We start from the raw sequence: 12514 nt of genomic DNA, 5'->3' as shown, positions 1-12514 counted from the left end.
GCACATTCTAATAAAGCTTGTCTCAGGTTATAAACAGCTGATTACATTAGTTTGTGTTTGGCAAGTAAAATGTCAACTCATTCTGGTCGAGGTGATTTGCTGTGATTGCTGCTTTGAGACCAGATCGAGCAGAACAAACACAAATTAAAGTTCTTATACATTAAAAGAATGAAACCACAGCACTTTTTTCTGTATTATATTGTTTTTCTATAAATCTGTTGCGTTTGCTTCTTTCTGTTTATGCAGGACGATGCCTGACTGCATGAGACTGCAACAGCCATGAGATAATTACCGCTTTTCATAATGAAAACCCGAACAGACTTGATTCCTAAAGGGGACACGTGAAAGAACTTCAACAATCAATGACCTGCTACCATCACATTGTGTATTGTTTTATTATTATTATTTATGGCTTATAACAAATTTTATATATATAAACACACTGAGTACCTTTGCCCAAGAATCCCCGAATTGCAACAGTCCAGGCACTCACCCCGAATAATTGATTTATATTTAATTATATGAGCTGATTGGTTTAAGTGGAAAATAACTTTTGGAAATAAAATGTATAATAATAGCAGTAACATTATTTAATTTTGGCAAATACAAATACAGTCAAATGTATGTATTTTTCTTCCTGAGCCTTTAAGGAGCAGTTTGAGAGCCACTAGTCGCATTTTTTGTATTCAGATTTATATTATAGTTGAAAGTTTTAGGTTTCATTTTATTTAACCTTTTGCTTTTGAAGTTCAGTAATAGGATAAAGTACAAAAACAACTTTTTATAAAAAAATCACCTTAACTTATGTTAACTAACGTTGGCATTTTATGAACCTTTTGACTGCACAGAGCTTATTTTTAGAAGAAAACTAACACGCATGGAGAATGAAAAATGGACAAAGGGAAAATCTTTTTTTTTGTACGATGTTTACACAGAATCAATGTTCTCACATATACTCTAGTGCATTGTTCTGCATGACTGTCCATAGATTAGCCTGTACCCCCCACAAACTGAATAACATTCCTGAGTAACTTCTTTAAAGAAACAGAAAAGGTTAAGTGTCACGTTTAAGATATCTGCAAGATTTTTAAATGCTTCTGTCTGTTCCTAATATGAATTGTTCTGTAGTCTTTGTTTCATTCCAAGTCCTTCTCCATATGTCTGTGCCTTGATATCTGTTTACACTTGTTCTTTAGAGACATGCTATCTTCATAGTGACAATTAGGGCTATTTCTACTCCACTTTGATTCACACAAGCCATTCTTTAAAAAAAACGCACCACAACACTCAGACAAACAGAGGAAAGCTGTTCATTAATATTGTTAAATGTAAATAAAGTTTGGTCACATGATGTTGTATTCTGCAGTGTATTGTGTCAAAAGAACAAACCTTAACAACATATCATTTCTCTTCCTCGATGCTATAAAATAGAAGTTGTTGGTACTGAATCAGTGAATGAGTGTGGACCACAGCTCTGATAGGAAAGCACAGGGCTCTATACGATCAGTGGAAGTCTATGATGTAAGCAGCTCCAACAAAAGTGATGACACAACATTTCTCTCGTTTCATTAAAGAACTGTTCCAAGTCCAAAGAAGCAAAAATGTCACAGATTTTCATCTGCATTTGCTTGTTTGTTTGTCCTTCTGTTTGTTGTTGTGTTCTGCACAACCTATTTTACTTACACTTTTCTTTAATGTGTGTCTTTTTAATAAAAGTGTTGTGTTGTAATCCCCCAAGTCAAATCTTATTCAAACCCAACTGTTCTTTCCAAATATGCACAGCTGAGTAAATCACTGCATATTCATATCCATCCATCCATCAAGGGGCTGGTTGTTGTTGTTCACTTACCAGAAGATCGGTGGTTTGATTCCTGAATATTCCAGTCTGCATTATCTATCTATCTATCTATCTATCTATCTATCTATCTATCTATCTATCTATCTATCTATCTATCTATCTATCTATCTATCTATCTATCTATCTATCTATCTATCTATCTATCTATCTATCTATCTATCTATCTATCTATCTATCTATCTATCTATCTATCTATCTGTCTGCTTTTGTTCAGGATGTAGAGTGTTGTTCACTTACCTGAAGGTTTGATTCCCGAACATTCCAGTCTGCATTCTGAGGTCTATATCTATGTATCTCGTATAGGAGTGTTTTGTTCTCTACTTGTTTTGGTACTTTGACTTAAACCCCTGTGCTTTTCTTTGACCACTGTCCTCGGCTGAATTACAATACAAAGTGTTATCCACATCAAAAAGAGGGTGAGGTGAGGAGGTGAATGTCCCGCTCATCTCCAAATGAAATGAGCTCTTGCCTCCAACCCCCAGCAGCTTGTTTGCATCTCAAAGTGGCCACTAAAACAGCAGTGAATGAACCGTATGCATCTCACAGACTGACGTCAGAGGTGTGAAGAGGTTTGCGTTCAGTCGAGAATGGTAATAAGGGAAGTCCTGTTTGCAAACATCCACAAGGTGGCGATATGTAGATTTCCGTGGATCTCCATGTCTGCAGAGCTGCTCAATGACAGCGTTTGTTTAGGACCGTTTTTGAAGTGACAGTTTAGACTCAACCTGCACAGCCCATAGGAATTTATATTGACAGTTGCTAATTAAAGTATTATAATTTGACCCTATTGAATACAGATAACATTCTGAGTAACTCGTATTTAATTCGAACACTGGATATGCAAGGTAACACTGTTCAAAATGTGCTTTGTTCGTTTATTTGCTGTTAGAATAAGAAGGTAAAGAATGACCCACCTCCAGATGTGGAGTCTCAAAGGAAACCACAAAGTGATAACCGCTGTAATTACACGTGGGGGCGGTAACTTGTTCCAGGCGCTTTGTCATTGGCTGATCCAGTGACACGCTGCGCTGATTCGCTGCAGAGAAAAACCCATCATCGCCAACCTCCGCTGACAGACCCTCATCTGGTTCAGTGGAGAAAATACTCGAGGAGAGATACTACTCCTCTGAACATCTGGAAACTTGTGGAGCTGCTCAAATTGATGGGATTTCATTTTTAAACAAATTCAGAAGTACTTTTAAACTCAGGAGGAGAAGCAACCGTGAAAGTGACCGGATCCTGAACTTCACTGCAATTATTACCTCACAGGAAATGGTATGTATCAATATATTTGAACAGTTTTGTAGATGCACTGCAGTAGATTATTTAATGTGAATACAAAGATCATTGCACAGTATTATCTGTTTTGTATATGTATCTATCTTTTTGCACTAGTTGGATTTTTCCAAACACTATATTTCTTCTTAATGCATTTTCTTTAGTCAGTGTTAAACATTTTTATATATAAGTAGAATTCAAATTCAAAACAACTTTAATTGTCCAAAGAAAGGCAATTGTAATAATATTGTGATAGTACCCCCCCCCCCCCCCCCCCCATGTCACAGTTAATATGCTCCAAACTGTGTACATCTGAGTGACTCACTGCTCCCCACTGTGTGAAGCAGCCAAGGAGAACAGGACATTTTAAAAGAAGCAGCGTCCCACTGTGGATGTCTCTGTGTGTCAGAAAAGTCTCCCTCAGGGGCCAAATGGTCCAGCACCCACAGCTGTGATAACATCATGGCATTGTGGTGGCCATTACCGCTCCGAGCCCTAAACTGTGGCCAGGCGAGGAGGCTCAACAAACTTCACATTTACTGTAGTAACTCGTATAATACAAACTCACGATACGTGCCCGAATTTCTGCTAATCGGAAAGTTATATGATTCATAAATAGGACACGGCCGCTGTGTAATTCCACAATGTTGCTGTCATTTCCTGCTCTATAATACAGACCAGGCAACATCCTGTGAGTTAGGGGAGTGTGGAGAGGATCAGCGAGCCTCTGCACTCCTCCATGATTCAGCTCTCACTTTGTTCAAACTTCCCCTCAAGCTTAAGGAGGCAGGCAACGTTTTCCCCCGAATCAAATGTGCATCCTGTTCTCGGAGCAAAGGCTTGTTTCATTCTCCGGGATCATACTTGCATGGGATGGTCTCCATAAAGCTGCTCTGAGGTTTGCATGGAATGCCTCACTTGTTATATGGTCATAGAGCAGTGATCTCAGCTGGTAAAAATCTTCTTGGCCCAGTTCTGGAAATAGAACAAGGAACTGCTCAGGCCTCGACTCGACAGACTAACTGCTCTGTTCTCTGCTGTAAAACTTCTCTTACCACACAGATATGTTCTTTTAAATGCAGACTTTATTGAAACTCTGCCTGCACCACTAAGTCTTTGTGTCTGTGTCGTTGTGAAGCTGTGTTTAGGAGATTCCACTGACTGCCTCCGGGACCAGGTGCAGTACATGATGAGATCCTTGCAGGACCTGAAGCAGATAAGCAGGCCAAGGCCCCTGAGTGAACCGTGTGTCCGGTCCCTCGCTGCAATGCGCCTCTGCAAGCAGAGGGCCCGGCAGGAGCGACTTTCAAAACTACGCGTCTCTGATGCCAGCGACGCCAGCACGTATGACTCTGCCTGCTGCCTGGCCAGCCCACTGGAAGAGGAGGATGAGCAGCAGGAGCACGAACGACTGGCACAAGGCTCTCCCAGCAGTGAGAAGAGTGTGGACTTTGACTCTGGTTACTCTGAGGCTTCTTGGCATGATGAAGGAGTGGTGTTGAGGAGGACCAGGAACGTGCGAGTCTCCTCCTCGGCCTGCCTCCGCACAAACAGAGGACCCTCTTGCCGCATCCGTCCTAAATCCACCTCGGACGCTTGCCTTGAGCGCTGGACCTCGTTTGAGGCCAGTGACCAGGAGGACTGGACCACGTCGCTGCTGAGCCGCAGCAGAAACAGGCAGCCCCTCGTCCTGGGAGACAACAGCTTTGCGGACCTCATAAAGAACTGGATGGACCTTCCAGAGTGCCCCGAGCCAACGCAAATGAAACCCAGGCGCCACGCTAAAGACATCTTAGAAAACATGCGCAAGAGACTATCAGGGATGTCTAAAGGCGTGGAGGTGAAGCCACGGCCTGCGGACTCTTCCAGGATGTGCCGAGCTGCAGAGAATCCCAAGAGGATGTCCTGCCCTGTGGGAGTCCAGGCTCTCAAACCTTTCTTTCACCAGTCCCACACTGGACTGCACCAACTGGACTCTGACTTCTACAAGTTCACCGCTCTCATGAAGACGGGCAGCCGACAACCCATCATATGCAATGACATCATTGGATACATTTGAGCGAGACTGTACCTACGGACTATTACTTACACAGAAGTTTAAATAAGATGGTTCTATTTTCTTAACTTGTATTTGTCTATAATGTTGATACACGTGGAATAAAAGGTTTCGGTGTGAATTTAATGAAAACGAGTTCTGTTCCTACTTGATGCTGTTAAGATCTAATTATCAGACATCTGACACTTTCCTTCCTGTTGATAACATTAATCAAAGCTTCTTTTTAGACCTAAAATGCTAGGTTAATAACTGCATCTGCCTGCCATGGACCCGTTTGTCTTATCTCTTGAGCCTAACAAGTCATTAGGAATAAATCTAATTATATCTAATCGTATAATTACTTTGAATAGTTTAACTCAGTTATTAAAAAACCTCAAACATTAAAGCATTGAAAACTGAGAATAAAAATAGGAAGTTGGCTGAAAACGTACCTGGTGAACTGAACAATTAAAACCATGATGAGGTAACAAGGTGTATTAATGACGCATGGTGACACACGGTGGTTCTAAAATAATTTAATCATAAACAGCATCCAGAAACCATCCTGACAGATATCAGCAGTGATGATCACAGCGACGGTTCTTAATGACATGATTTCAAAACAGCCAACTGAGACGGCCGTGAAAATTAAACACAACGACACAATGTTGTGCGGGCGTGAAGTGACACAAACTGAGTTATGGGACATGGAAACCAAAACACGTGAGGATGGACAAGGATCCTTGAAGATGAGCACAGTATCTGAGCAGGTCAGGGTTTCTTAATGGAGGGAGGGAGCGAGGCAGGGGAAGTGTACACGTGTTGTTTGCAGGAGGATTTACACAAGGCAGCTGTGTCCAGATGGCAAAAGCCTGGTGAACCATCGAAGCACTGAACCTACTCTGCCAGCTGCCCGGTCCAACCGCAGCCCTCTAACGTCAAGCTCAGCCTGACCTGAATTAGACCTCAGGAGGGGTCCAGCACTGCTCCACCAGTGCCAGATCATCTGATCATCTAATCCATATGCCTTGGCATCTCCACAAGCTCTTAGCGTGACTTCTCCAAAGACACATGTAAATGAAAACTAAACCCTAGTAAACAAGACTTTCTGTTAATATCGCTCAGCACGTCAGAGATGGCTGTTGGTTCCTTTTTTAGAAAATAGTAACGAGACAGAAAAGCCTCGAATGAGGAACAGGGCATTAACCTCTATAGATTTGACAGTGTTTTGGGAATTTGATTAAAAAGACAACAACTGATTGGAGTGTGGAATTATTCACATCCCATAATCAAAGTTTCGTAACAGTAAAAGTGATCAAAACTCTGTTTTTAAGTGATATGGCGTCACAGGAGTGTGAAGTCGGCTTTCCACTGGATCCTCGTGGTGGACGGCCTCACAGGAGCAGGTACCTGATGGGAGGGACTTCCTCACAGTCCTCGTCCTCAGCGAACGAGGGGACCAACTCCAGCATCTTCACGTGCGGAGGGACGTCTGCTTTAGTCACCATCCTCACCAGGTCAGACACTCTACAACAAAACAAGTGAATCTAATGAAAACAAATGAATGAGCCACACCACTGATGACACAGTTCTTTATTATGATGAATATGTACACTAGTTTTTGGGGTTCAGTTCAACACAAACCATCCGAGCAGTAAGTGTTTTTTTACAAATCATTAGAGACCAAAGCAACATTGACTTTGGCCTTATCATCAGAATTGCTAACAATAGTAAGAGCAGAGAATAATAGTGCTTTTACTCTGCAATGATTTTTTCCCATGTGATCTCAGTGTTTTAGTTCTACATTCACCCTACAGTGGCCAAACAAAGGAAACACGGGGCCGGGCAACTGCACAGGAAGTGTGTACGAGCTGCTGTCCACAGCCACCCTGCCCCCCCCCCCCCCCCTCTCCCCGCCTGCAACTCCATCTGACTGCAGCTCCAGCTCCCCAGGGACCCCACCGTCAGGGAGAGGACAGGACATGCACAGTCTGTTTCAAGACCGACAGGAAGACCTCACAGCAAGGTTTAACAAAAAAAAGTCTAACATTTCAAATTACCCAGCGATCCATTATCTCTGAACTCTAAAGTTTTAATTTGATTTATTTCACTCCTGGAATCGAAACTTCCCCGAGGGCGCACGTTCCACGCTCACAAATCAACTCTCACTTCAAACACTGCAGAGCTTATGAAACGAGCCTTTAATGTGCTGCAGCATCGAACAGGCCTGAACAGCGTGGCCTCTCCGACGCAGGAGCCAAAAAATGCTCGACACCTAATTTAACTCTTTAGCTCTTTTCCTCAACAAACAGAGGGAAACCTGAGGAGGAGCAGACTCAATCATCAGTGTTGGGTGAAGCGCGTGAGTGTGTCAACAGGCTCTCTCCTCACCGGCTCTCAGGAAACACCTCATCCTGCCATTAGCCTCTATCCAAACAATAGGACGCTGCTAACTGTTGTTGTTTGTGTGTATGTGGTTGTGTGGCCATGTATAGCCGCCGACTGTACATGCAACATTGTTTCTGTATCTTTATCTTGAGTGGACATACCTCAGCTGAAGCTTCTCCTCTTGCCCACTGTATAAGAGAGCCTTTCCGTAGAAGAGGCCGCAGATGGTCAAGCTGTATTTGACCTGCACAAAGGCAAATTATTCCATAAGTTTGCATTGCAACATAAACATAACAAGGCTTTACAAGTATTGCATGCATGCATTATGATGAAGAGATTTCTACAATGATAGCTGAGCTCTGCTTATGACCGTTGGCCTAGAACAACTTCAGCAGTTCAGGAAGCTCTGCTGTGTCTCTGCAAACAAACCACGGGGAAGCCGGACAGTCGAAGGTTAAACGAAACCCAGAGCAAATAAGAACACTTGCCAATTTATTTTCCCTTTGCCTCCTCCGAAGAATCAATAGACCAATTATTTTTTTCTTACAGCAAGAAGGCGTGTGCATAAAGAAGAAGACCGGGAGTCATGTTCTCAGACATTTCTGCTGCAGGTATAACTTTTTTTTGGGCTACATCCATACTACTCTATTTTCGTTGGAAACCCAATCAACTCTGCTGCTGGCCACCACACTAGTCCGAGTCTCTAAAACGTAGTTTGGAAACGCTGTGAAGTGTGCCGAACACAACAAGGATTACCCAATTGTTTCTGACCCTGTTGTCTGTGCTCCTAGCTGCTGTGCAGATAAACTCTGTATTTTAGTTTGTAGCTTTGCTCTTTCTGCAAATCTTTTTTTCTGTTTACACACATGCTCATGCTTAGTTTTCCCACTTATAGTGCCCACTTGATATGCATTTTAAGGAATGTTAGTAGAAAGAGGAAAAGCTGATATGGAGCCAAAACGTTTGTCTGGTCAGAGGTCATTTTATTTTGAAACAAAAACGTAGTGGTATGGATGTAGTCTTAGGGTTAGGGGTATAAGATAAGTAAGAAGTAAAGGCCTTAGAGGAAAAGTTGGACATTTTGGAAATTCCACTTAATTGTTGGTAGAAAACAGTCCTTCGGGTGTAAATAGTAGGTGTGATAGGTGTGAAGTGGTCGGCCAAGTCAAACAATGGGCACTGTGTGAACTGGAAGAAGGTGAACAAGTTTAAGAAAAGAATAAAATCTGCACTCAGTAACACAGGGTGTGAAGAAACTTTGTGTTTCCTGTGTGAGAGGAATGAGGAGGTCGTACCTTGATATACTCCAGCAGATCACCCAAGGTCATTTCCGGCTGATCGCCGCCTCTGCCCTCAACCAGGAAGCCATCCCACAGGGTGTACGGCTCTCCTGTGACCTGCCGATAGACACGACACATCCACCAGCAAACACACACATTATCACGACAAGGTTGACAGATGAAGTATGACTTGCTGTGAAGGGAAGTGAATGTTTGGGTCCGAAACAAGAGCGCAGGACACTCACGGACAGAGCGACTTCACTTTTCATCACTGCAGCAAAGACCCCAACAAGCTGCCATGAGGTCAAGAGGGGGCTTCCTCATATATGTTTTTTTATCTATGAGACCTACTCAGTTCTATACAAAAGAAAAAAATGCACGTCAGTATTTGTGTATTCCAGGGTAGTGGATAATAGTGCGACTTGAGAAAAAGCTCAAGTACATAAAACCTGCATCTAACTGAGTATGTGTTGCTCTAGGCAGTGAAATAACAATGTAGGAGTATTTCCAAACACCTTGCCAGAATCTATTTCAAGTGGTGAAGCTTCGTGGGGACATTTCCTCTCATTGAGGACTTTGAGTCGTCTTTGTTAGAGAGTCCCCTGATTGCACCATGTGTCTTGTATTGCCCTCTTTTTTCACTTAGAGGTGAGACTGTAACAGTTCTCTTACCACCTCCATTTTCGAAACACGAATAACTACTGGCCAAAAGAACTTCTTCTTATTGACATATGGCTTCTCTTATTATAATAGCAACCCAACCGTCTTGATACATGCATGGATTTAATGAAATAGATGAAAGTAAATGTGCAGTTATTTGGTCTTGAATGAAAGCACTGATCAAACAGAAAATCGGACCTCGTGATTAAAAGAGGTCACCAAATTCACTAAATTCATCGTAATTAAAAAAATTATCTCTTAACTCTTAAGATATTTCAATACACACTAGAATATCTCTACCCGATGGTGCTTGGGGAAGAAGTCGAGGATCATCTAATTCAAAAGGATGTAGCTGGAATGCATTTGACAAGTCCAGGCCTTATGACAAGAGAAATGTGATCAGAGTCTTGTGAGTCTGAATAAAGAAAGTAATTTATGGAGATAACTACACATATACACACTTAAAGCATGTTTCTTGCTCCTGCCTCAGGCTCCACTGTCTCCCCATAACCCTCATGAGATCAGAGATTAGGATGGATGACCCAACAGCAACTCAGGATCAACCTTTGACCCCTGAAACAGAAAACAAAGTCCTGACACCCGGACACATCAATTCAACCCCTGCAACACAGACACTGCTGTTTGTACATCTACATAGATATCAGTACATGAGGCCAGATGTTTACCGTAAACCCCATATTCCACACATGGGTACAAAACACATGTAAAGGGTCAGAATTCCGCACATGCAGAAAATACTTCAAAATATGTCACCGTCCAATGTCCAAGGCCGAACCTGCTCCCACAAGCGCTTTCTGGCGAGAGAAGTTGTGACGATCAAAAATTGGCTCGAGATGCAAATACCAAAACTCCAGCTAAACCTGGGTCCAATTATCTCTGCTCCAGCGGCCAAGGGGAACTTTCTGACTGGCCCGCGCAGCTCCCACCACACACAGGGATGTGGGGTTATGGAGACACACTTGAGGCATACTTCTCCCTAAAGTCTCACTGGGTGTCTCGGTCCTTTGTCCCAGTTTCCAGACAAAGCCCGTTTTGTTTGTGAGATGCTGGTCCCGTTAGCTTCTTTAGTGTTCATGCACTGATTTATCAGTACAGCCTCAAACTTTCAACGTGCAGAGCACAGCCAGGGTCTGAATTGTACACGGCACAAAATACTTTCTTATTCTTAATGCTTGTGCGAATGCAAACTCTTTGTTGCACTGTAGAATGGACCTTGTTTTAAGTGGTCTTACGCCAGAGATCTTTTACGAGTGCCTTGTGTATATAGTTGCTGATTTCACACAATGCAAAGCGGGCACGCAGGCTATTTTTACTCTGTCACCTCCCTTCCGCTCGCTCTCATATCTGTCACACAGCTCTGATGGGAGCCTGAAGTTAGTCAACGCCAGCGCCAGGACACATGTAGAGTGACATGAACTCTTCAGCACGACGGCGGGGGAGAGAAAACATAAGCATGAGGATGCCAAACTGGCAGCTGGAAACAATTAAATGGTTTCCCAACCCGCAACAACGACAGTATCTCTTTGTCACGGAACTTCCAGAATAAAAAACAGAAATGCCCCAACAAAGCAGTAATCTCTGTGGAAAGAGAATAAATGTTACGCTGAGGGTTATTGTTTTTCTGCAAAATATAAACGTATGAAGACAACTTCTTTGTTTTGGACAAATACTTGAAATGGAAGGGCACTAAGGGAGAACCTCCACCAAGGCCCCACAGACAATAATTTATAATTCATTAGATCCAGATTTGTATTTGGATCTACAGCAAATTGCACACAATGATTAACATCAGTCCACTAATCGTGTCTGATTTTCTTAATCAAGATCCATGAACTTATCTCTTAGAAATCTATTAAAATGTCTTGCAACTTGAAAAAAAGGTCCTTGATCTGTCCCCTGATCTGGATCTGCACCAATTCTGTCCAGTAGTTCTTTGTAATCCTGCTAACTAATAGACAAACAATCAAAACAAAGGTAATAAACTGTTTTAAAGGTGGACGAAGGCATACAAATCCCCAGGAAGACCTAATATTGCATATAACATCACATAAGACCAAATCTATTATTATTGGCCAGGGTTGACTTAATGTGGGAGTTTAGAATAACAGTTTGAGAGGTCCCCTCTTAGGTTAGCAACATGACAAATCTGTGCCCAGTGTCACTTGGTGGCTAAGCTTCACAAAACCAGCTTGAACTCCAGGTGGCTCGTGTTGAATGCATTCAAAATAGATTTGGAGTGCGTCTGGCGATGAAACATATCTCACTGGATGTCTGCGCATCCAGGGGTCTGTTTGGATGTAAAGCAGAGCCGGCGGTCGGGGACTCAGGGAGGGGGAACTGAGTTTCACTTCAGAGGACAGGGACGAGACAAACGGCCACTTCATGGGCCCGAGTGGGATAAAGCCACACTGGCTGACGTGCGTGTTGGTACTGTGTGTTCTGTGTTGTTGGAGAGAAGCCACATGTCTCATCTGCTCCACATGCTGTGGCCTTGATTACAAACGGAGCTCTAAACTTCCCCCATAAAACATGACACAGCTGCTCGTTTCCCAAAAACAATAAAGTAACACAATAACGTTTCGAGATTTTCTCTGCTGATGATCACAGACTGTATCGTCGCTATGGAAACTATGGTACTTCAATTTGAACTGTTACACAAATGTATTTTCTCCTTTTTTTTTAAGTGAACAAGGCCAAATCTTAAATCTTCTACTGCTCTTTTAAAAAAAAAATCTTACAAACTGTTTCTGTCAGTATAATTCTCTCTGTTCTGTTTCACTGAAATGCACCAATCAGCCTTCTCCTCTTTGTCCTTTCCCCGTTCGGATGAGACATTATCATTTTACACGAAACACCGACTCTTCAGGCAGCTTCCGCTTGTTGACAGGACGCTTGGCCGGCTCCCCTGCTCTTCCTGAAAAATCTAAATGTAAACAGTCACCGCTGCCAGGCAGAGAAATAAAAAGAAATGAATCCAATCTTTAAATAACCACA

The 12514-nt window shown here is 42.6% G+C and overlaps 3 protein-coding genes across 4 annotated transcripts in view; 2 read left to right on the top strand and 1 right to left on the bottom strand.

The window, feature by feature from the left end:
• The window catches only part of LOC128448062 (guanine nucleotide-binding protein G(i) subunit alpha-2), a 32368-nt gene extending 31017 nt beyond the window's left edge, over window positions 1-1351 (top strand). The window contains exon 9 of the mRNA XM_053430600.1: window positions 247-1351. The gene's annotated coding sequence lies outside the window, so the exon portion shown is untranslated. The remainder of the gene's footprint in view (window positions 1-246) is intronic.
• Window positions 1352-2933: 1582 nt separating this feature from the next.
• inka1b (inka box actin regulator 1b) lies at window positions 2934-5318 on the top strand. The gene is made up of 2 exons (XM_053440754.1): window positions 2934-3133; window positions 4275-5318. The coding sequence occupies exons 1-2, from the start codon at window positions 3131-3133 to the stop codon at window positions 5193-5195; spliced, it is 924 nt and encodes a 307-aa protein (XP_053296729.1). The 5' UTR covers window positions 2934-3130; the 3' UTR covers window positions 5196-5318.
• A 374-nt stretch (window positions 5319-5692) lies between these two features.
• The window catches only part of uba7 (ubiquitin-like modifier activating enzyme 7), a 33814-nt gene continuing 26992 nt past the window's right edge, over window positions 5693-12514 (bottom strand). For both annotated transcript variants that reach the window (XM_053442479.1, XM_053442480.1), the window contains 3 exons: window positions 8855-8956; window positions 7721-7803; window positions 5693-6698 (listed from right to left, as the gene is read on the bottom strand). In XM_053442479.1, coding sequence (XP_053298454.1) covers window positions 6566-6698; window positions 7721-7803; window positions 8855-8956 — 318 coding nt within the window. In that variant the 3' untranslated portion in view covers window positions 5693-6565. The remainder of the gene's footprint in view (window positions 6699-7720; window positions 7804-8854; window positions 8957-12514) is intronic.

Source organism: Pleuronectes platessa, chromosome 2, assembly GCF_947347685.1.
Source record: "Pleuronectes platessa chromosome 2, fPlePla1.1, whole genome shotgun sequence".
NCBI lineage: Eukaryota > Metazoa > Chordata > Actinopteri > Pleuronectiformes > Pleuronectidae > Pleuronectes > Pleuronectes platessa.
Note: the sequence above shows the minus strand (reverse complement) of the source record. Positions and strands in the feature narration are given on the sequence as shown.